The sequence below is a fragment of the Pituophis catenifer genome, unplaced genomic scaffold, assembly GCF_029215685.1.
Source record: "Pituophis catenifer annectens isolate HBS135680 unplaced genomic scaffold, rPitCat1.0.hap2 SCAF_1, whole genome shotgun sequence".
NCBI lineage: Eukaryota > Metazoa > Chordata > Lepidosauria > Squamata > Colubridae > Pituophis > Pituophis catenifer.
In genome coordinates, this window is record NW_027256881.1 from 305516118 (window position 1) to 305540998 (window position 24881).

General features: G+C 38.9%; 1 protein-coding gene across 3 annotated transcripts in view; it reads right to left on the minus strand.

Moving 5' to 3' along the window:
• The window catches only part of EML5 (EMAP like 5), a 98813-nt gene extending 77216 nt beyond the window's left edge, over window positions 1-21597 (minus strand). For 2 of the 3 annotated variants that reach the window (XM_070931484.1, XM_070931485.1), the window contains exons 1-4: window positions 21386-21582; window positions 14302-14461; window positions 8170-8268; window positions 7080-7148 (exon numbers count right to left, since the gene is read on the minus strand). In XM_070931484.1, coding sequence (XP_070787585.1) covers window positions 7080-7148; window positions 8170-8268; window positions 14302-14461; window positions 21386-21582 — 525 coding nt within the window. Of the gene's footprint in view, window positions 1-7079; window positions 7149-8169; window positions 8269-14301; window positions 14462-21385 lie in introns of all 3 variants that reach the window. The other variant, XM_070931483.1, reaches the window with a different exon arrangement.
• Window positions 21598-24881: the final 3284 nt, after the last annotated feature.

Genomic DNA, 24881 nt, shown 5'->3' on the forward strand with positions numbered 1-24881 from the left:
TTAGCATTTCTGCATGTCCTCCTTCCATTCAGGTTTCAGCAGCCAATGCACCTGAATTATATGCCCCCACTTTTCCCATATCACAAGTCACCTGCACGAAACCAACTTTGTCCTGATGCTTAGTATGAGAGCAATTTGACAACATAAATACTGTATTGCCAAGAAAAGCAGACATGTGGACAAGCAAAGACTAGACAACTCTGTCTCACAGGAATGTTTTAACTCCTGCACTGTGATAGTGGCCTTAACATCCAATTTCTAATTCATGATTCTTTGACTGTCGTCTGTAATATACAGATACACTTTTTTATAACTAACTTGAGATACTATTTGTATCTTGGGAAGGTGGGCATCAATTTATAGCAACAGAAGATCAGCCATTCCAAAAAACAGGAAGGAGTCTAGAGAATAGTATTCAGAAATAACACTCCATTCCATTGTAACCTGGGGTTTGCATTCAAAGACAAATTGACAAATAATACAAGAGAAGGAAGGATCAACTCAGAAATAAATTCTGTGAAATTATGCAGGCCATGCTGAAAGGTTAATGGAAGATGGAATCCTGAGACCCAATGGAAGATTTTTTACTTCAGGTTGTCTATGTGCAATAATATGCATTCCCAATAAACCTTAACCAGCGCCTGATCAACTTTGTTGAGGTATGATACGTAAGAGTAAATGAATAACTGAGTGGGAATTAAAGCAGAAAGCAAAGATGCTCAGTTAAGATTTGAGAAATTTTTAACAGAATATTCTTTACAAAATATAAATAAATCAGACCTAAAGGTATTACTTAAAATTAATACATTTTATAAAATGAATAGGCTTTGATAGAACTCTAACAGAGAAACAGTATATTATATAAATGAGAGAGCAATAGCAACTAAACTAATTGTATACAATTAAACTAAATTATATACTTACTATCCACATATTTAAATAATAAAATCAGACAGAAAACATATATTTAGCCTTCTCACTGTAGTGAGACACACCAAATTGTCCTGTTTTTTGTTCTACTTTCAGAAGCTCATTACAAGCTAAAAAGGTTAAGAAAATTAATTTAAAAATTGCTCATGCCTACAATAAAGTTTATCATAGACAATGTGTTCTGTAAAAGTTTGTTAGCAATTTTTTTTTTATTGGATGATTGACTCCACAATCTTATGCAAGAACAAGTACTTGTCTTAATAAAGAAAGTTGAATCTGGCCTTTAAAATAATATATAGATGCATTATGGAATGCACTTTGGACTAAGCAAAGATTGAGTGCTCCATTCACTTCTTTGATCTGAAGGGATTAAAATGATTTTTTTTAAAAAAAACTGATATTAAGTTAGAGTTAATTTTTTTTAAAATCAGACCTATTTAAAAATTGAGATACAAATACCTATTTAAATGCTTTTAATAAATTCTGTAATATGTTCTAAAATAAGTTAAAATCATAAAATACTACTTCTATATATATAGTGTCAATAATAATTAGATTAATAAGGACAGCAGTCTAGAGCAGCGGTTCTCAACCTGGGGGTCGCGACCCCTTTGGGGGTCGAATGGCCATTTCCCAGGGGTCGCCAAAGCCCTCTCTCGCCCCCCCCCCGCCTTCACTCACCCTCTGCCTCTGCTGGATCGCCCGGTCGCCGTTCGCTTACCCCGCCCACTCCCAATCTATTGCTGCTCCGGAGTCCCAGCTGATGGCTAGAGGGAAAAAAACTTTAAATTCTTGCCGCGGGGCTTCAAAGAGCTAGCTGCAAAGAGGTAAATTCCTGGAGCAAGTTTTTTTCCCCCTAGCTATACTGAAAAGAGAAAGCGAAAGCAGGGTCTTAGCTGCAACCTGACAAAATGAGGCAGAGAGGTTTCTTTTTCTTTTTCCTCACCAAAAAAGGTAGGTACAAAACTGCAAACAATGGGAAATTTAGGGCAAGAGGAGGTTCAAGATTTTAAAACACAAAAGAAAAAAAGCTCTATTTAACTAGGGAATTGTAATAATTGAGATACTATTAATTGTATATTGTGTTGAAAGCAGAAATGGTTAAGTTGTGGTTTGGAGGAATATATGGGGGAAATTATTTGGTTTATTATTATTGGTAAATATAATTAATTGATTTGTAAGAAATTGGATTGCATGGAAATAATTGGAATATTCATGTTCATATTGATTAATATACAAAAAAGATAGTTATATAACTAATTGATTTATATTAAAATGTTGAATTTGTATTAAACAACTGTATTACATAATTAACCAATGTGAGGATGGATATAAAAATAGATGACAATGCAAAGGGGTATAATATAGAATAGAAGGGAAAAATTGAATTTGATTAAGATTAGAGATGAGGATGAAGGGTAATATTGGTTTTTTTAAAAAATAGTTGAGGAATAAATATGGTAAAAAGGAAATATAGAAATTGTAAATTTAATTGAAATGACTAAATACTGTGTTGGAAGAAATATCCTTCTGGGTTCTGCTCCAAGTGGGGAAAAAGACACTGGAAACATGGAGACTGTTTGGAAAGATGTTTTAATAGTGGACAGGATCACATGGCTTGATGGGGCCCATTGTGTTAGTTTCTGTTGCTATTGTGTTGCAAATGTCCTTTGACAAAGGATTGACTTTCTGCCTCTGGCCCATTAACAAAGGGTGGGGGGCAGGAAGGTGGGAGCTGCTTTGTCTGTAAAATATGCTTCTCCATTTCTCATCCAGGGAAATATAATATTCTGCCTTTTTAATATTTCCCAAAATATTTCATTCTTCTAGGAAACGGGTGGCTGCTAACCTCCTACAACTGTTTAAATTTGTGGACCGGCCAAATACCCTGTTCAAAGAAAATATGTTGTATGTTTGTATGTGTGTTTCTAATTATTGCTATTTATTCCTATTTGTTCTCTTTTATTCTTTAAAGTTTAACAATTCATTCTTTATCTTAATATCTTTATATTTGTTTGGGGTTGGCTTTCTTCCCTTTCATCTTTTTTATTGTACAGCAATCTTTCTCCTCAAACCTACCACCTTTGTCTTTTCTTTCTTACTTACTTTCTCTTCCCCCCCTCTTCTTCTTCTCCCTACTTCCTCTTTCTCCTTCTCCTCCTCTCTTCCTCCCTCTCTTACCTTCACTCCTATTCTAATTTCCCTTCCCTTCCTTCATCCCTCTCTATTGCTGTATCCTTTTATGCATATGGACTACTCAGAGGGCTGAAAAAGTTATTTTTGACTGGTCCTCGCACTTTTGACCAGTCCTCGAACTTACAACTGTCCTCACATTTTATGTTTTTGCCCTATCTTGTCACCATGGTGAAGAGAAGCAGTTGTGAAATGAGTGACATGGTTGTTAAGAATGCTACAATGGGCATAAATGATGACCAGTCATAACTGCGAAGACCGGTCAAAAGTGCGAGGACCTGTCAGAAATCACATTTTTCAGCCCTCTGGGTAGTCCTTTTGTGCACAGGGACTACTCAGAGGGCTGAAAAAGTTATTTTTGACTGGTCCTCGCACTTTTGACCAGTCCTCGAATTTACGACTGTCCTCACATTTTACGTTTTTTGCCCTATCTTATACCATGTTGAAGAGAAGCAGTTGTGAAATGAGTGACATGGTTGTTAAGAATGCTGCACAGGCATAAATGTGAGGATGGTCATAAGTGTGAGGACCAGTCAAAAGTGCGAGGACCTGTCAGAAATGACTTTTTTTCAGCCCTCTGAGTAGTCCCTATACACATAGCCATGGCCACCCGGTCACATGACCAGCTAGCCACGCCCACTCGGTCACATGACCTCCAAGCCACGCCCACAAAATAAGCCACGCCCACAGAACCGGTAGTAAAAGAAATTTAGAACCCACCCCTGGTTGGGGGTCACCACAACATGAGGAACTGTATTAAAGGGTTGCGGCATTAGGAAGGTTGAGAACCACTGGTCTAGAGCTTCCAGTGAAGAATGCTGAAAAGCTACTGGTTACAGTTTTGCCATATTTCCTCTGTAAGCTGCTTAAAATCTGACATGACAAAATCTTCCATTTCTTCCCATATACAATAAGACTTTCCAAATAATGCAGCGGTCTGTTTCTGAAAGGGAAAGGACTACAGCTTGTTTTTGGTATACAAAAATAGCTAAGGCTGCATTCTTATTAACTCTAGCCTGCAACATTAACTATGCATTTCTACTTGGTATCTTGATTCCCACATTAGCAAGAACCAATGAGAGTTAATTGTTAGAAATAACTAGCTAAGTGAAAATATTTATTTATTTATTATTTATTTATTTATTTATTAAACTTTTATACCGCCCTTCTCCTGAAGGATTCAGGGCGGTGTGCAGCCTTATTAAAACAAACATATACCCAAAATTTTAAAAACAATTTAAAATATATAAAAATTTGGCCCTTATATTAAAAACTACAGACACCCAATTAAAATTTATTTTCTAAGCCAGCTCGGCCTGTTGGAACAAAAGAGTCTTAAGGGCACGGCGAAATGTAGTCGGCGATCATGCGGATCTCCGGGGGCAGTTCATTCCAGAGGGCGGCACCCTGAGGAGTCCCTCTCTGTGGGAGTGTATTGGCCAGTGGGAGGCTATCGGTGGCAGAAGGCGATCTCGTACATACCCAGGTCCTAAGCCATGGAGCGCTTTAAAGGTGGTAACCAACACCTTGAATCGCACCCGGAAGACCACCGGGAGCCAGTGCAGCTCATGCAGGAGACGTGTTTGTGGCTGACTACAATCCAGACCTAGTCAATGATCTTTTCTAACTTCAATTATAGTTTTAATGCTCAGTTTTCAAGACAAGCTATGCAATTGAACTGTTGCTTCCTTGTTTCTCTATAAGTTGCTCACCGAACATGCCATGTCGGGAGAAGGGCGGTATAGAAATAAAATTATTCTTATTCTTATTCTTATTCTTTTTGATGAAATTTCTGGCTTTGCAGCATTTTATTAACTTTCATAGTACAAAGACAGATGACTCACAAAAGAAACCTGGAAAATATTTATGCAATACACATAGTCCTCCACTTACAATTGTAATGGAGCCCAGAAATTCCATTGTTAAGTCATGATGGTTGTAAATTGAGGCATCCACATAATGACCCAATTTTTTTAAACCAACAGACTACGTAGCAACAGTTTAAACTAAAGCTCAAGCTAATAAATTACTATTATTTAATATCTTATATGTTGTGATATTCTTAAATCAAACATTACCTTACTCTGAATAGATTATAATATATTTAAAGTTTGGAAATAGTTCTAGATACAGATTTGATAATAATAACATATTTTATTAACTCTTTCTGTCTGGTAACTGAATACTTTCCTAAAGAATTCAAACCTTGTCTGAAAGTTCAAGAACTTAATTTTCTTGTTATATATTCTTTTTTTTCCTTACAAGATCTATTCCTTGGTGCATGTGTGTTCCCCACCCCCACACCCCAGATGGCATGCTGAGTGGTGGATGATCTCTTTTCTCTTCTTGTACAGTTGATTATGCAGGATATTTCTATTTTTTTTTCCAGTTGTAGTTATCCAAAACTTGAAATGGCTTCCTGGAGTACTAATATTAGCAATAGCAATAGCATATAGACTAATATACTGCACCATAGAGCTTTACAGCACTCTCTGGGAGGTTTATAGAGTCAGCATAATATGCCCAATAATCTGGGTCTTTGTTTTACCGACCTCGGAAGGATGGAAGACTGAATTGAGTCCTGTCAGGATCGAACTCTAGGCTGTGGGCAGAGTTTGCTTTCAGTACTGCATTCTAACCACTGCGCTACCAGGGCTCCTTAGAAACAATCATTGCCTGATTTTGGATGGACAGCAAACATGACTTCATTCAGAAAATCTTTGATTCTGTTGTGATTTCTGCTCTATCAAGCATTGTGTTGATGAATATTGGATAGCATTTTCTATATAATCTTATAAATAGTCATGTATTTATTCATTCAACCAATAATCACTGTAATCTGGTAGCACTCCAGCTTGTTAACCAAAAATGTTCATAACAAAAACACCAGAATAAATATTAATAGTGTACCAATAAATTAATAATGATCACTCAATGAAAACCAAAGACCAACAACAATACAAAAAAACCCTGATGATAGCTGCTCAGTTCACAAAAGCTCTTTGGAAGAGCTCCATCTTCAGCATTTCCTGAAATGAATAGACAGAGAGAACCCTTCTGATCTTGGCTGGAAGGCTGTTCCAAACCGCAGGAATTGCCACATAAAAGCATTACCTCTGTGCTTCAGCCCCTCTCACTTCTAGAAATGAGAAACTACCAACAGCTTCTTCTAGGACAACCAAGTTAGTTGGATTGATTCCAGCTTGTGTCAGTTGTGTAACACAGTTAAAGAACAGTTGGAAATAACTTAGCTTTTATCAATTAATTTTATTTTGTTTTGACAAGAATGAAACTGCTTATGCTGACCAATAAGATTTCAGTTTAAATAATTTTGTGCCAAATACTGTAGCCAAGAAGATGGAGTGTCCAGGAAAGGACATTTCCACAACTGGGCCATGGAGTTAAATTTATTTCTGCATCACTGCATGATTATAAACCATCTATAAATTTTATAAATGAATGAATGAATAAATTGGTAGTCTATAAATTGTATAAAGAAAAAATAGCAATAGCACTTAGACTTATATACTGCTTCAAAGTGCTTTACAGCCCTCTCTAAACGGTTTACAGAGTCAGCCTATTGCCCCCAATAATCTGGGTCCTCATTTTATCAACTTCAGAAGGATGGAAGACTGAGACAACCTTGAGCCAGTGAGAATCAAACTGCTAACAGTCGGCAGAATTAGCCTGCAATACTGCATTCTAACCACTGGGCCACTACGACTCTAAATAAAACTATCTTCAATTCATCCCTGAGGTATCCTATCTTATACATATAAAAAAAGGTTTATTGTATTTATTTTTAGCATTACGTTTGGAGACCACTCAACTCCTAGAAGACTGAGGGCTTCTAGAACACCTCAAAAGACCAAACAATTAAAAATAAAGAATACACAAGGGTAGAAAAGATATGTTGTGATGAAATGGAAGCAGAACTGAAATATATGTTTTCTTACCTTAATATGTTTTACACCACAGCTAACAAGTTTGTTTGGTTGGTACAAATCCCAAGAAATGTCAAATATCTGAACAGGGGACAGAGGAAAATAACATTGATTATAGAGAAAAGCAAACATATTTACAGAAATATATCCACATCTCCTTATCTAAAAATTAGATAAAGTTTTGCTGGAATTATTTTGTCCAATAGGTTTTCTTAAACTTCTTATATATTTGTAGATTTATAATACAAACAGATAAGCTTGCTAATTTAAATGATCATGAAAGCCAATCAAGGCTCTTTGCAAGAAATATGATACATAAATATAATACTAACCATATTTAATTCACTGTAATTTCCTCCTAAGCAAATATGTGTAAAAAGCCTTATATAGAATCAGAAGTATAAACTACTATGCATTGTTGCTTATTTGTGGTGCCACTAAAAATGGTTGCATTCAGGGGTGGGTTCTAAAAATTTTTACTACCGGTTCTGGGGGCATGGCTTATTTTGTGAGCATGGCTTCATGGTCATGTGACAATTCTTAGGATTTAGCAGAGGTACTGGTCTACCAGGTTTTTAACTGCTTGCAGAGCTGTACCAGTCTACTCATTCGTTTTTGGAGGCACCGGTTGACCCATTTGTTTTTGGAGGCTCCAGTCTACCCATTTGTTTTTGGAGGCACCAGTCTACCCATTTGTTTTGGAGGCACCGGTCTACTCGTTCGTTTTTGGAGGCACCGGTCTACCACCACACTGCCTTTTAACACAGATCAGCTGTAGGGCGGCCCTTTGAAGCCCCGCGGCAAGAGTTTAAACAGTTTTTTTTCCTTCTAGCTGATCAGCTGGGACTCGGGAGGCAGCAATAGATTGGGGTTGGGGCCAAATAAAAGGTAAGAATAACACAGGGGGGCGGCGGGGGGAGGGGTGGCAGGAGGGCCCAGCTCCCGAACAAAGAGAACCGGTTTAGTGATGTCATATCGTCACCGCTACCGGCTCGGCCCAACCGGGCCAAACCAGGAGGAAACCACCACTGGTTGTATCAAACTTGCCAGACATAGAAAAAGGTTCTTAAAATATACACTGAGTAAATAAAATTATACCTACTCTGTCAGTGTGACCAGGAGCCATGGACAACATTTTTCCTTTTCTCCAATCCCAGACACAGATTGTATTCTTTGAATCCAAACCAACTGAAAGCAAACGCTAACAATTCCCAAAATATTAAAGGAGAATAAAAGAAAACATTAATACATTCTAAATGATTCAGTTTGGGGGAGGGGAGAGAATAACAAGAATACAGCATTTTAAAAGTAAATAATGTATTACAGAGTTCTGAAGAGATAGGGTAAAATCCAAAGAACTACATGGAGAAGCTTCAGTAATGTTATATTGCTTCTGCCCCTTTCAGAATCATTTGCCATGTTTTTTAATGGGGAGATTGATGAATAACCTTCAGCACCTTACTATGGGGAAAAAAGAAAGTTGTATTATAAGGTTCGATGCAGTTATAAGGCAAACTAATACTAATAGTATTAACTGTTAATACTAATAACTGTTAGTGATAAATTAGGTTCCCTCTTCTGCAGCTTTTGAAAACATCGTTTTACAAAGTTTTTAACTAGAGGCAGGCTTTGGATTTCACTAAATATTGAACCAAATCTAGTTGATTTAAATAGATTCAGAAGGTACCCAAATCAGAAGTTTCAGCAGGTACCCAAATCATTCTTCTGAAATCCAATCTGATTTGAACCTTATAAAATTGTCAGAGAAAGAGAGAGAGAGAATTTTCTAGGAAGACAAGTAATCTGCAAAATTTACATATTTTTCCTTAAAACTCTATCACATATAAGAGATACTCCAGGCTGAGAAAGATGCAGTTTTGTAATTGAGCCTTCCAGTTTGAATGGCGTAAACCCCAAATATGCTACCACAAAGTTCAAGGAAAGGAATACTGATGTAGGATTTTTCTAGAATTCAGTGCCCTTTATTTCTTCTTTAGAAATAAAAATATTAAAAGAGTTTTGTTAGATTCTTTTGGGGAAATAAAGGGTTGCAATATAGTATGCTAACTTGGAAAATGCTGAATCTTCAACTTTTACTTCTCTGCTGTACATTCATCTTCCCTAAATATCCTATTAAATATTCTATGACTTTGCTATCAATTTAGCATGTCCTGGGAGACTCTTACATATTTTTTATTAATTATATCTCCCAATAAACTTAATTATGAAATGAAATGATTTGGAGATATAATTAACCATAATTACATGTCTATGATGGATGCCACTTTGATGCAAATTACCATCTCCAAAATAAACAAATAACTATGAGAGGAGGAAGAAGTGAATCATCCAGGGGTGGGTTCTACTTACCTTTACGACCGGTTCACAACGGGAGTGCGCACGTGCTTCTGCACATGCGCAGATCACCCATGATAACGTTGTGGTGGGTGGGTGGAGCCTCCCACCAATTTTACTACCGGTTCTATAGAACCAGACTGAACCAGGAGCAACTCACCACTGGAATCATCTACATTCTACTCACAAAGTTGAAGACTTTATATTTCTACTGGAATAATACTACTACTATCTTTCTGAACTTTTAGATATGCATTTTCATATGTCATTTTCATAAATGCTGCTGACAAAATAAGCAAAACAGAAACAAATGCCCTTCACTAGAAACAAAGTCATGGGGGGGAATTAAAAAGGCATGACATAAATTTTAACAAGGGTGGGAATTTAATAAAGTGGACACAGCCACCACCTTGCCTTTTGGACTCCCAAGCTGTAATCAACTCACAGAAGTTAAGTAAGTTTTAGATTCTTGCACATTTCTCCTTTCAGCCTATTAATAATTAACATTGCCAAACTGCATCCTACAAGCAGCGATAATCTTTATAAACATTTGTATAATTTCACCAAGAAATAAAAATGTTAACTTTCTATACCGGTATTAAGTAGCAAAATGTAAAGATACCTAGAACATAAGCCACTGCTTCTATGGGTTTAAAATTTGACAGACTTCCTTCTCCAATTTTATTCATGTTGGTATCATTCAATTTGTGTTGGACTGAAAAAAGGTGGAAGACCTTGAATGGTTGCTACTAGAGATTAATGATAGATATACTTTCAAAATCAGCTTCTCTTCTGGGTTTACAATCATATCAGAGGAGCTCTGACTGAGTCTAAAACCAGTTAGGGTGTATTCAAATCAGACCAGTGGCTAATGCATGATTCAATTTAAAATATTTACTTTAAACACGGTTCACAGTAAACTGGAGTGGTCAACAAAATGGTGGGTGCAGTTGAGTGTTCAAAGCCTCGCCCCTTTTTAATTGGTTATTAAGAATATTTCTAGGCCACCACATGATGCCTCTTAAAACAAGTCAGATCCTTGTTTGCTATCATATCCATCATTTTGACATTATTGACCCTGATTAAAAGGCAATGTAACAAAGTTTACACAGGACAAGAGAAAAAGGACAATAAAGGCAAAATGCATTATAAAAAGACGTTCTATTGGAAAATCTAAAGAAAGTAAAAAGTGTGAAGAAGAAAATTATAAGTGGGTAATCAGTCTGGAAGACAGATAAAAATAGATAAATAAATAAATTCAGAATTTAAGGACAATGGAAAAGTTTGGAGAGAGTTTTGGTGCTTTTTAGTATGTCTACATCTTACATTTAAACAGTATCATCCTGACTAAAGACAGAAGTAATGGAGTTATAGATTTTGGATTTAGCATTTTAAGTGTCATAACCTTATTCTTCAATTTTTCATTTAGAGAAATTAGATAAAATTCATAGAATTCCAGAGTAAAACCAATAGACGTTTTCTGCATATTTTCTAATCTATATAAATAAAAATGTAAATGTCTGTTTGTGCATAACTGCACATCTCCGAAAGTTCTTCACCGATTGCTTTCAAATTTTGACACAAAGTTGCATTTGACTACGGGTGTGTTTTTATATACCTATATTATATACATGTCACACCTGTGACAGGTAAAAACAGGAAAAACATTGGAAAACATTGAAAGACATTGAAAAACATTGAAAAACAGCGCCATCTGCTGGACGTAAAACCAACATGGCAGCCTCCCAGCCCTGATTGTGCTCAACAGATTTCTGCTCCTTATATTTAGACTCTCCATATTGCTTCCAAGAAACTGCACATTTGGAAGGCAGAGACGCCCAAGGGCCATATCCTGCCACCAGGCTCGGCAGGTAGGCAGCCGGCTCCCCGCCAGGAAGCCCCCAGCCCCCCTGCGAACTAGCTTTGCCCACCGCTGCTGCCTATCCACCTCGCCAGCCACTCTCGGGGCTCCCTCCAAAGAACACCTGGCAACGAGGCTGACTGGGTCTGCTGAGGGGGAACCCTCCATCCCTCGCTTGGCCCGAACCGCGCCTGACCCAGTGCTACCATGGGCCTCGAGGTCAGAAAGACCAGCCGCTAACCAGTGCTATGTGAATCCAGTCGGTGAGCGGGAGATGGAGGCAACTGGAGCCTCAGGGTCGCCTTTGACCAGCGCTGTCTTTGATTCCCAGGTGGGCGCTCTGGCAGTTCACAGAGCCTACATGAAAATTTCACCCTCTGGCAGAGAAAGGGCTCCGGGGAGGCTTCAAGAGGCGGAAATGGGCACAAGGGAGGATGGCCGGCCCTCCTTCGTTTCACCTCGAAGAGCGGGGGATTTAATCATTCCCCTGCTCTTGGCAGGCGGGGGAGGAGAACTGCGCAGCAGGGGTCCAGTGGAGTGTGCATGGCTCCTGGCTTTGCCACTTTCTTCCTTCGGGCGGGAAGCTCCAAACCAGCCTCGAACCCCTGCCACATCCCCTCCCTCCCTCCCTTCCCTTCCCTACTATGCGTCTCCCCGTCGAGCCCCCAGAGAACATCTGTGTAGGGAGGACGGAAGGGACCTCTGAGTTTCTGCTGTAGTGCGGAGAGCTGTGAAGGCCTGGCCTGAAAAGGTAAGGGCGATGGCGGGAGATGCAGAAGAGGCCGGGCCAGAGACAGAGATAAACAGAGAGAGAGGGAGAAAGAGACATAGAGAAATACAGAGAGACAGGGGGGATAGAGACACACACATACAGAGATACAGAGAGAGAGGGTGGGAGAGAGAGAGAGAGAGAGAGAGAGAGATACAGAGAGGGTGGGAGAGAGAGAGAGAGAGACAGAGAGAGATACAGAGAGAGGGGGGAGAGAGAGACATAGAGATACAGAGAGAGGGGGAGAGAGAGACACAGAGAGATACATAGGGGGAGAGAGACATAGAGAGATACATAGGGGGGAGAGAGACATAGTGAGATACAGAGCGGGGAGAGAGAGACAGAGAGAGATACAGAGAGGGGAGAGAGAGACAGAGATACAGAGACGGGGAGAGAGACACACATAGAGAGATACAGAGGGGGGGAGAGAGAGACATAGAGAGATACAGATGGGGGAGAGAGAGAAACAGAGAGAGATACAAAGAGAGAGGGGGAGACAGAGAGGGAGGATTTTGTGGTTCCCATTGTTTTTTAGCAACCGGTTCTCTGCCCTAATCACCAACTGGGTAGGCGTGGCTCGGGGGCTGTCATGTGATTGATGAAAGTAAGTGATGTCGAGTTTGCCATGCCCACCAAATGTTCGTAGAGAGTTTGGAACTTCAGCCTCGCTCTTTTAGCCCAGAGGAAGCACCAGACTGGGCCACAGCAACGCGTGGCCGGGTACAGCTAGTATTAAATATATCTAATATTAACCAGTAACTGGTATTTGTCCTCATATCTAGTGCCATATGGGAGTAACAGAAATGGTAGATGAATGAAAATTTTCCATAGTGTTTCCATATGGATAACACTATGTATGTTTCAGCAATTTATTTAAAATAAACATTGCCTTTTAAAAGTAACACTTTGAAATTACAGTGTAAATTATATCAGTGGAGAATCATAATGCTTGCCTAAATTAAATCCAGATGGCAAAACAGGAAAATATATCTAAAATCAAATGTTATTTTCTTAAATCTGGTATGGACCATAAATAACCATGTGTGGTATACAAACAAATAAAAATATTTGCATGTGGCTTTTGGGAGAGGGAAATGAGAGTTTGATTTCTGTGAAACAAGGTATTACATACATATGAATGAATGCAGATTTTGCAGTCTTAGAAATATATGTTTTTATGTTTATTATTTCCGTTAAGGTAAGAGAGCATTGACTAGAGACTATAGGTAGCCCTTGATTTACAACCTTTTTTTTGCAGTGATTATTAAGTCACCATAGTCATTAAGTGAACATCACAGTTGTTAAATGAACCCATTATTCATTATGGAGCATTTCTGCCAAAAAATGGAACTAAACAAAGGTTTTCAGCAAAAACATTGTAAATTACTGTCATGTGATCACAGGACATTGCAAACAGCTATAAGTGTGGCTCAGTTGCTGGGTGCCCAAAATGCGGTCATATGACTGCAAGGGGGAGGCCATTGGAACTTTGAAAGGGGGTTGTAAGCATCTTTTGGGAGTCTGTCAAAATTTCAAATAATCAGTAAGCAACTGATCATAAGCTGAAGACTACCTTTAACTGTCATGATCTGTCTTTCTTCTGAAGCCTCAGGACAACTTTAGGAGCTTAGTTTTTCTATAGAATTATGAAGTTGATTGTGAAATTCAGAATTTCACAAAACTAAGCTGGGTGGCACAGTGGCTCAACAATTAAGACACTGGACTTATCAGCTGGAAAACCAGCAACCAAAGTTCGAGACCTGAGCACCATGTGACAGCATGAGCACCAATCCTCACCCCAGCTCCTGCCAACCTATCAGTTTGAAAGTATGCAAATGCAAGTAGATAAATAGATAGCACCACGGAGGGAAGTTAATAGTGCTTCATGATATCATACTGGCCACATGACCGTAGAAATGTTTTCGGACAGCGTTGGCTCAATGGCCTTGAAATGGAGATGAGCTTATAATTGGCAACAATTAGTGGAGTAAAATCCACAGGGACTCCTTTTAGCTTTACAAAAGCTGAATTTACACAGTAATGTGCTATATAATGCAATTTAATTATTAGAATGATAGACCATTTTAAACTATGTAAATAACCCTTAATGTTCTCATCATGTTTATGAATGCTTCTATATTTATTTTAAAAATTAAATATCTCAATGTATCATCCAAAGCTAGTCTATACAGTAGAATTTGCACCAAATTATGCAGACATTAAACAGAATAATTAATACATATACATACCTGACCATCTACATCAAATGCCAAGCAAGCTATGCCATGTGTATGAACATCTTTCATTACTGATACAGTCTGTACAGTGTAGGTGTCCCAAACACAGATATATGGTTCTTTCCCAACTTGACCTGTTGCTACCAATACTCGATCAGGATGTAAAGCAAGGCTTGGAAAAAAAGAAGCATAAACAAAAGTTAATAACTTTTGAAACAGGTCATCTATAGTCTGAATTTCACTGCGTGTCTTAAACATATCTGAAATTATTATTCTGAACTTCAGTATAACAAGCTCTATGAACCTTTCGACAAGCAACTTTCTAGTTGAACAGAAAAGGAAATTCCTTTTAAGAATACTTTTCAGATGGTAAATTGAAACATTACTTGTAAACTACATCCTGCCAATATCTTTAATAATCCATATAATCTAAGGATAATAGATAACTCATTTAAGAATGCAGGGATTTATTCACATTTGAGTTACTAGATATGTTACTTGAGGTGTTACCACTTATTATTCGTCATCATCCGGACACACAGTATATAGAAACAAATGTGGATTTACAACTTTATTATTTACTTTCAGAGCTAAAAGTTTCACCCATTCACCATGGGACTAAGCACATTTGATTGCTTGTGTATGAATTTTTTTCACTCTAAAGTACTACATAACATTTGTGTATGAGAACCAATTATATATGTTCAGTTCATAATAACTTAGCAACCATAACAATATGGTTACAAATTGCCAGATATCTGGAAGTCCCATCCAAATTATCACAACAAATGCTAAAAGGCTGCCATGTCACTGCTGACTGCTGGCAAAAGAAGAATGTTCTCAAGAACTTTCTATTTCCTACAATATAGTTTCTAGGAAATAGACTATATAGTTTCAAAGTTTACAGAACAGTCTTAAATGCAACTGATCAAATAATGAAAGATATACTGAAAATGTGGCATGGTCTTCGGAGTCAAGATTCCCATTCCACAACAACATGAGACTGCCCTTGAAGACTGCCCTTATGCCTTGAAGACCATCCCGAAGAAAGCTGGAAACAGTCCACCTTCCTGATACAGAGAGGAACAGTCTTCTTTTTTAAAATTATTCAACATTTCTTTAGAGAAAGGAAGTTACTCAAAAGTTTCTCCATTATATCCAAAACAGGCAAGCCATAACCTGCTCTCTTGGAAGCAGCCCCATTGAAACAGATAAATCAAACAAGCTTCTGTTCTTCTGCTTTCTCCCTCTTCCCCCACTGCTCCATGTCCCCAAACTGCTGTGATTTTATTTTATGTTACTATTCGATATGAATGTTTCTCTGAAAACCACTAGGTTTTGGAGATATTTTAGGGAAATGATTTTTCAATGCTTTACAAAAGCAAGAAAGTGGTTTGACAGCTCTGACTAACCTGAGTTTCTTGAGCGAGGGATTTGTTTATGTGACTAGGGAGGACTTCATGACCAATTACCGTGTTTTTCCAAAAATAAAGCCCTGTCTTACATTTTTTTTGAACTCCAAAATAAGCGCTTGGGTTATTTTCGGGGAGAGTTATTATTTTGGGGCGTGTGGAGCAAGATTTATTATTTATTTATTTATTATTAAATTTATAGACCGCCCTTCTCCCGAAGGACTCAGGGCGGTGTACATCCAAAGTAAAAAACATGAATACAAACATTAAAAACAGTTTAAAAAGAAATATATAAATTTGGCCCCAAAGTTAAAAAACAATAACAAAACATATTAAAAACATTTAAAAAGCATTAAGCCAGCCCGGCTTGCTGAAAAAGGAAGGTCTTCAGGGCACGGCAGAAGGCACCGAGGTCTTGAATTCTTCGTATCTCTGGGGGCAGTTGATTCCAGAGAGCAGGTGCCCCCACAGAGAAGGCCCTCCCCCTGGGGGCCACCAGTCTACATTGCTTGGGCGATGGCACCCTGAGGAGCCCTCTTTGTGGGAGTGCACTGGTCGGTGGGAGGTCGTTGGCGGCAGCAGACGGTCTCGAAGGTATCCAGGTCCTATGCCATGGAGCGCTTTAAAGGTGATGTCCAACACCTTGAAGCGCACCCGAAAGACCACTGGGAGCCAGTGCAGCTCACGCAGGAGGGGTGTTATGTGGGAGCGCCATGTAGCTCCTGTCACTACCCGCGCGGCCGCGTTCTGGACCAGCTGAAGTCTCCGGGTGCTCTTCAGGGGGAGCCCCATGTAAAGAGCATTGCCATAGTCCAGGCGAGAGGTGACGAGGGCATGACTGACTATGCACAAGGAATCCAGATCTAGGAAGGACCGCAACTGGCGGATCAGGCAAACCTGATAAAAAGTCCCTGATAAAAAGATGGGGCTCCTCTTGCTATCTTACCTGATTTCCAGCTCTATCTCCCTAACCCTAACCAGAGGAAATGGCAGGGATCGGCTGTGCATGCATTTAAATATTTTCAGGGAGGGTTTATTTTAGTGCATGCACTCAAAAGCCCAATTGGGTTTATTATCCGGGGAGGTCTTATTTTCAGGAAAACACAGTATATGGGTGGGATGCATGATAGTTTCTCATATTTTAAAATGTGTTCCAGAACAAAAAGGTAGAGAACCCATGGTGAAATCAGCTTTAGAAACCAATGGTCTGATCAAATGAAGTCAGCTTTCTTTTTTCCTTTGTTATGTCCCCTCTAGAAAACTGCTATTGCTGCTAATTTAGGAAGATGCAATAAGTCATCTTGCAGTCATTTAAGAAATATCAATCCGTAAAATACATTGTTATCGACTTCAGTGTATTTATTTTAAATGCTACAGTGTCTATAGCCCATTAACTGTTTAGCAGCAAAAATATGTTTGATTTTCAAAATAAGCTGCAAAATTTGTTGTAGCTTAATTACTACATTAATTTACCTACGTGTAAAGAATAAACTTTAAATTATTATCTTATGCCTTCAGCTCCTCAGCCTGTTGATTTGACATAGTAACTCTAAACATACTACACATTTTAATGTTTTTTTTTCCATTTTAATTTATTGTAAATATTTTAAAATAAAAATTTGATATAGAATAAAAACCACATCATTTTCAACAGGATGCCTTGTTTTTAGCAATAATTTCATAGTAGAATAGATACAAAGAAATCTGGTTCAATCTCCAAATAGGGCTGGGAGGGAAGTTGGAGTGAAATCTTTAACAGCTAATGCCAGACAGCACTGACTATGGTGACCTAATAAATCAGTGGCCTTATTTTGTATATGTGTAGAAGAAGAGCAGGCAGAGCTGAAGGGTGGAGTTAAACACATCATCAATTTAGAGTCTTTGCGTTGCCACAAGAGATCCAAGTCCAACCCACATTGAATTCTGTTGACCTTTATCTAGTGCCAATTTAGTGCTGACTGTTAGTCGACCAGATTCTTGGATATAGTTATGAGCAATAAATCTGAGCTACAACTCAATCTTCAATTACCGTGCCTGACAATAAGGCAGCTTCCTACTATCTCATGCAAACAGAGAAGTAGCTATACCCATATCCTTTACTGCAGTTGAACAAATCAAATGAGAAAATTTTACACAGAAAAATTCAGGAAAACATATACAGACAAAAACAGATGCTACATAATTATATTTTAAGCTAGTTATCTCAAAACCTCATGTATTCTTTAATTCACTTTCACATGCTATTAACAAAGATTTCCAGGGAGCTAGATATTATAGGACATGTTTCTACTAGAAACTAGCATCTTTCAACCACATTCCAGATTTAAATGACCATGAATCCATACATCATTACTCTTATGTTCAAATATAGTAGCTAAATGTATTAGTCTTTGATTTTTTCCAAATCTAATATCTGAGAAGTTACATTTTCTAAGTACACAAAAATAATGTACAACAATGTAATATAGTAATATTAGGGTAATGTGGAGATAAGCTGATACTGTAATAATACAAAATGATCTAGTGGCCTACTGCTGTCTGTGTTTAGAATTTTTCCAGTATAAGATATGTCTTAGATTTTCATTCTAAACATCCTTTCTATTGAATATAAACTGCCTTCTTTTAGCTTCTCTACATATTTAAGAGTTTCGGATAACTATAAATGCTCTGCTGCTATTTGCTAAACAAATCTGAAGAATCCTTTGCTATGGAATTCTCTGAATCCAGCAAAACGCTAAACCGTTGTAATTCTTCTCACGTATCTTTTCGCCCAATATCTAAAAACAAAGCTGGACAGCTCCTGTTTTGACAAGAACCTTGGCTTGTTTTCCCTTGTTTACATTGAATGGTATCGCTTTGTGCTGGACAGCTCCCCTGCTGTTCGTGGAATTTGCTTCTGTTCCTGCAGTAAGATTGGTGACTGCCTTGGCTATACAGCTGCTATAAGACTGAAATCTCAACTGCTGAACAGAATGCTTTCTTCAGTTTTCTTATGAGTAATGTATCCTATGAAAAATGCTCAAATCCCACCACTGAACATCCTACTGAGTCCTTCACTGACTTATGAGGTTTCCCTAGATATGTTGATTTATCAAATTTATCTTTACAGCTTTATGAGAAATAAAGGTGTGTTTGTTTTAAAATAAATTTTACATTCCCTAGTTGTTGGCTTATTTTCTTACTCTAGAGAAAATCTTACAGACCCACAATCTCAGTTACTAATTTCTGCACATGATAGTAGTATCACATTTAAAAACAGAGTGGAAATTCAAATTAATGCATATTAAGGTTGGAATACAAAAGCAACTAATTCCACATAACATGTACTTACTATAAAAAATAATAGGAGTTTTGCTAATAGCAATAATTGTATAGTATACAATATACTATAAAAAATAAATGTTTTATTGGAAATACAGCTATAATATTTATTTGACACTGATGCTTCAATTAATGTATACTCTAGTAAAAATATACTTTTATTTATATGTAATTATGAACTAAACTATGAGTGATACAATCAAAATAAAATATTTATTTGAAATCGTATCTCAAAATTAACACCCTTAAAATATTCTCTATGTTTACTGATAGTTCTAAGAAAGTTAATGAAAGATTTTAAAGCATTTATTTTGAGCTTGGAAGATTAATGTTTAAGGGAAAATGTAAGACAATCAGAAATTCAGAATTCAGTAAGAAATATTGTTTGATTTCTACTTGGAAAGTTCTATCTGTGTGTGTATACAATACATACATACATACATACATACATACATACATACATATATATATATATATATATATATATATATATATATATATTCAAATGCAATATACAATTATTAAATCCTAAGTGAAAACCAATTCCAAAACAAAGTTTTAATATTATTTTCTAAGATTTTGCCAATATTATGCTATGATTGCCAACATTAGTTATATAAAAGTATGATTCTATTTATTCATATAATACTGCACTACTAGCACAAGACAATATTCAAAAGCTTGAAGAAATGGGTCACAGTTATATAATACATTAACAATAAACTTCTGCAAGTTTACTGATTTGAATTAATGGCAGGAATCACAGAAATCCATTGCCCAGGACAAAAAAAAATAGTTTTCTCTCATGTAAATGTATCACATCTGTTTATTAATCAATGAAAGAGAATAAAACTAATATTATTTTAACTAAAAAAGCATACTTGGTAGGAATGGAAAAATATATCTGTTCAAGACAAACTAAATACTATCATCCAATCAGCCACTCATAAAGATTACAATGCTTCAAAATTTACGCTGCTCAACTGTAGACAATTTCATAAGGCAGTGAAAGGAAAAGAAGCAGCACTATAAGAATATCTTTCCAGGTGTCTTTGATATTGAAGAAGCAAAAAAACAGCACATGGGTGTATAAGAAGTGCACTCTCATCTTAACAAGCGTACATAAAGATCACTGGTGATAGAGAAGGTTTTTTAAATGATAGAAATTGAAGATTTTTTCTTACACCTAGCCACAGCACCAACACACCCTGATGTCTGGAAGTTAAGTCATGGCAATTAAATTCCTTGTCTTTTTTGGTTTGAAATTTTTCATTGCTTATCCATGTAGCTTCTTCAGTCATCCAAACTACTTGGATAAGCAGTGAAACATTTCAAAGCAACAAGAAAAGAAATCCAGTTGCCATGACTCAACCTCAAGACCTCAGGGTGTGTTTGTGCTGTGGCTAGGTGATTTTTGTACAACTCTACCTGCATGATTGAGAATTTACACGTCGTTAACTTTTTTTGCACCATGTCCACGTGATATAACTCTCATTTTGTCCCAAGCCAAGTTAGATGGGCTTAAGTCCATACCAGTATCAAAGTAGTTCTTTTCCTAATACGATCTGAGGCCAGATTCATGGTGTGTAAAATCTATTAGGATTATTATGAACATGTACCTTAGAGGAAAGTCAGTTATTATTACTGACAGGGGACAGAGACAATAGAGGCAGGTTAGCAATTGGCAAAGGAGACTGTAGTTCATGTAAGGATACTGTATTTGTCTCTTAATCAAAGATAAATGGACAGCAATTCAACTAGACTATGGAAAAAGCTAAAAAGAGGTGGGGGATGAATCAAAATCAGAGATACAGTATTCATTATGGGAATTCCGATTCCACACACTAGCCAAAAGTAAATGGATTCAAAACCTCTACTTCATTCTCAAGAAAAGGAAGTTTACATTTGCTAAAAGTTTAGTTATAAACTGAAGATTTTTTTTCAGGAGATTATTTCAGTGGATCTTAGAAAAAGAAAGGAACTGCAATGATCAGAAACCAAACGTTACTGTTTGGAATAAAACAGATAAAGAGAAGCCTCATAAAAGAAGAAGAAGAAGGAGAAGGAGAAGGAGAAGGAGAAGGAGAAGGAGAAGGAGAAGGAGAGGGAGAGGGAGAGGGAGAGGGAGAGGGAGAGGGAGAAGGAGAAGGAGAAGGAGAAGGAGAAGAAGAAGGAGAAGAAGAAGAAGAAGGAGAATTCCCAGTTACCGCAACGCTTCTAGGAAAGGGAATCAAGCGGGGGACTCGGTGCCCTACGGAGGGCGCCCGCCGGTTGTCCTGCGATAATTCCCGCAAGGACGGTTCCAAGGAAGGCTTGGAGCAGAACAAGGTAGGAGGGCTGGGGAGGAAGAAGCGGCATCCTACCTGATGATGTCGTCCTGGTGCCCCAGGTAAAATTTCTGCCGGTGCTCCCGGGGACTGTAGACCACTCCAACCCCCGCCACAAAATAAACGATCTCTTTGGCGGCCGTGTAGTAAAGATTGTTGCGGCATTGGTGACCTCTGTAGCCATAAACCCACTCCAGCCTCAAGTGGCACTTCGGAGCGCTTCGGTCAGCCATGCCTCTCCGTTCCCCGCTGGAGAACGGAGCCTTCCCACCGGAGCGCCGAGGAATGGAGGGAGAGAGGAAGAAGTCAGCCGGCTCTCTGCGCCACGACCGGGGTCTTCCTTCGCTTAATCCTGAACCGCCAACATGGAATCGTCTCATGCAGCCGCCGCCGCCGCCGCCGCCGCCGCCAATCCGCCCGCCTCAAAGAAAACGTCGCGCACAGCGCTGAGCTGCGCTCCTCCGGGCAGCGCCTCTGCTGCTATCGCCGCTAGACATGGCTGCGCGGCGGCAGTGCGGCGCCCATGGTTCGACGACCGTGTTTATCCACCTGCTGGGCCCGACAGCCGCCCCGGCGCGACGGAGGCAGAAACTGCAAGGAAGGCTAGGCGAAGACAACCCCACATGCACACATGCACACCCGCGCGCCCGTCGTCGTCGCCGCCGCCGCCGCGGAGGTTGCGCGCGGCTGCTTGGCTGCGTCGTCGTCGTCCTCCCGAAACCCGTGGGCTCTTCTCCCGCAATGTCAATCCTCCCCCGCCCCCCGTCTCTCCACTGCGGCTGCGCGGCCCCTTCATCTTGGCGGCGGCCGGCGCTCCCCTTCTGTTTTTCCCGAAGGCTGCCTGGACGATGGAGTGATGAGTTTCGTCCGCTTCCTTCAGTGAACGGCTGCCCGGTCTTCATTTTTTGTTGTTGTAAAATTTTGAGCTGGCGGCCCTTTCACGGCCAGGTTTTCTCAGGGCAGTCCTAGCCAGCCCTCGCGTCTTCTTCGAGCCACATGAAGAGAGGTGGGGGGTAGCGAAAGAGAGGCGAAGCTGCCTGCGAGAGTAAGCTGCTTTGCAAATGAGGAGGAGGAGGAGGAACGCGGTTCTAGAGCAAAGAAGATCCTAAGCATGTCCATTGAAAACAACAAGACAAACAACCTTCCAAGCAAGGAACCAGACTGCTATTCCAAACCTGGCAGAATCTCTCTTTCCAGTAGTAAAGTGTCCATAAACGCAGATTTCATTGTTCTGAGATGGAATTTGATTTCGAAAAGCCTCTGCAAAGTTTCATCCTAAGTGTGGATAAAACATTTAAGCTGCCAAACAGAATGGCTGTAGCTGTGTGTAACTTCAAGTTGTCTAGCTAAGTGCATGTTAAAATGTAGCACTTACGTGCAGCCCACGCCTTGGGTTCCTGAACCACCTAAAGGCAAACATGTCACAGAAATTTGCTGTGAAAGGTATTTTCCTCCTTTCTTTTCCTCCTTGTTATTTTCCCTCCTTTCAGCCATCTAGAAACACTTTCCATTAATCATTCACTCTCAAAGTGCAGCATGGTGCAATATTCTGTGTTCGCCTTGATGTTTCTCAATTCATTTACAAATGGTTTTTAACATGATAAGGAGTCAATTATGTTAAAATGCCAGAAAGATACTGTTTGTGATTCAGTGAATAAATAGCTAACTCCAGATGCTAGATTTCAATATGCACACAAATGCACATCACTATTTATATCAAGGCTTTAAGGATACACACCCTAGCCTTTTTTTAAAAACAAAACAAAACAGGATGAGTAATATTTTTTAAAAAGAAAGCTAAATTCTGGATTTTTCGTACAGGGGATTTAATAATGATGCTGAAAATGTAAACCTGACTAGGTTAACATTCCGGATGGTCTTTGCCTGAGTCTGTACTCGGTTATCAAGATCTTAATGCTGTTTGCTCACTTACTTTATTTTATTCCATTTGCAGATTGTACAGTAGAAAAGAATGATACACAGCATGTGAGAAATGCTTCTTTTTGACATGACCACAACTATATTTGGGATGTTAGAAAGCAAAAATAAAGAATAAGTACACTACAAGAACAAAATCTGACCCAGGCATTGACAAATAACAAGTAGAGAAAATTTCCATTGTTGAATGTCTTGGTACCTATATTTTCTTTCAAGCCTTGCGTATAGGGATGCATTATTTTGGATCTAATACTTACCATGGAAGCATGGATGAAAGAATCAGGGAGATATACTGAAAGAAAAGTAGATTATGGTTAACTCAAAAAGAAGCTACATACAATCCAATGGCTTGAAATCCTGAAAGACAGTGTCCAGTAAAAAAGAAAAATCCTGGAAAATGCAATTGTAAAAAATGCTTACTAGTAGAAAAAAAAATGGGAGGCCTGAGACCTGTGTCTCCCCACAGAACTTTCCCCTAAAAAAATATAGAAAGTGGGGACAATGGAGAAAGGTGCATACAACCAAAGAATTGCAAGAAACTAAACATTGTGTCAGAAAGGCTAAATGTCAGAGCAAACTGAGGCTTGCAAGAAATAGCCCAAATAAGAAAACAGCATTTTCAGAAAGAAATGATATATTAAAAAAAAAAAAAAGCCAAAGCATAGAAATGTATTGGAAGAAAAAAGAAGGAATAATGGTGAGAAAGCAGAATTTTCAAATAGTATTTTCTGCTTATCTTCACTCAGGCAACAAAGCTCTAGCTGGCTATGAAATAAAGGAGCTGCAGTTTAGAAGAGAACACAAGAACACTTAACTAATTTAAACCAGCCAGATGAATTACAAGTAGCTCTTTATTTAATATCTGTCACCTAGTGACTTGTTGAAGTTATGATGGACCTCCATCGGAACACATACAATCTGGATTCTAAGTTCCGATGGTTGACCACCACCCTTACAGTTATGTGATCACATTTCGGGCTCTCAGCAACCAGCTCACATTTATGGCAGTGTTGTGACTCCGACCCCCGAGCCCGTCTTATTGGAGGGAGAAGGCTCCAAAAGTGAAGGAGAGGAGTTGGCCAGGCCTCCCTCTCCAGGACCCTCCTCTCTGGCAATGCCTCAGGTGTCTCCTGAAGGAGAAGAGATTGGCCAGGAGCCAGGTATCGCTGAGCAGTCGCAGTCGGACAGTGACGGAGATAAGTCTTGGCTGGATCCACGCCAGCGTCAGAGAGACAAACGCACACAGCAGAAAAGGAGGCGTGCCAGAGATTAAGCTGAGTCACTGGACCACACCCCACAGGGGATAAAAGGGGGTGTGGTGGCCATTCAGGCTCTGTGACGGACAAAACTAAACAACTAGCGAGTAGCATTGTATCTCTGAAACTACGTTATCTGCCTGCCTTGGATTTAATACGGACTGGACTTGACAATTCTGTGGCTTTGTGTATTTGTTTTGGTTTATCTGACGGAGGAGGAACACCTCCCTCTGTGAGTAAAGTTCTTGGCAAGCAGCTACTAGGTTGCTGCCAATCCTGTTATCGAAGGAATTTATTGTCTGCAAGTTTTATTTAACACTGTTTGTGTGCGTGTGTGA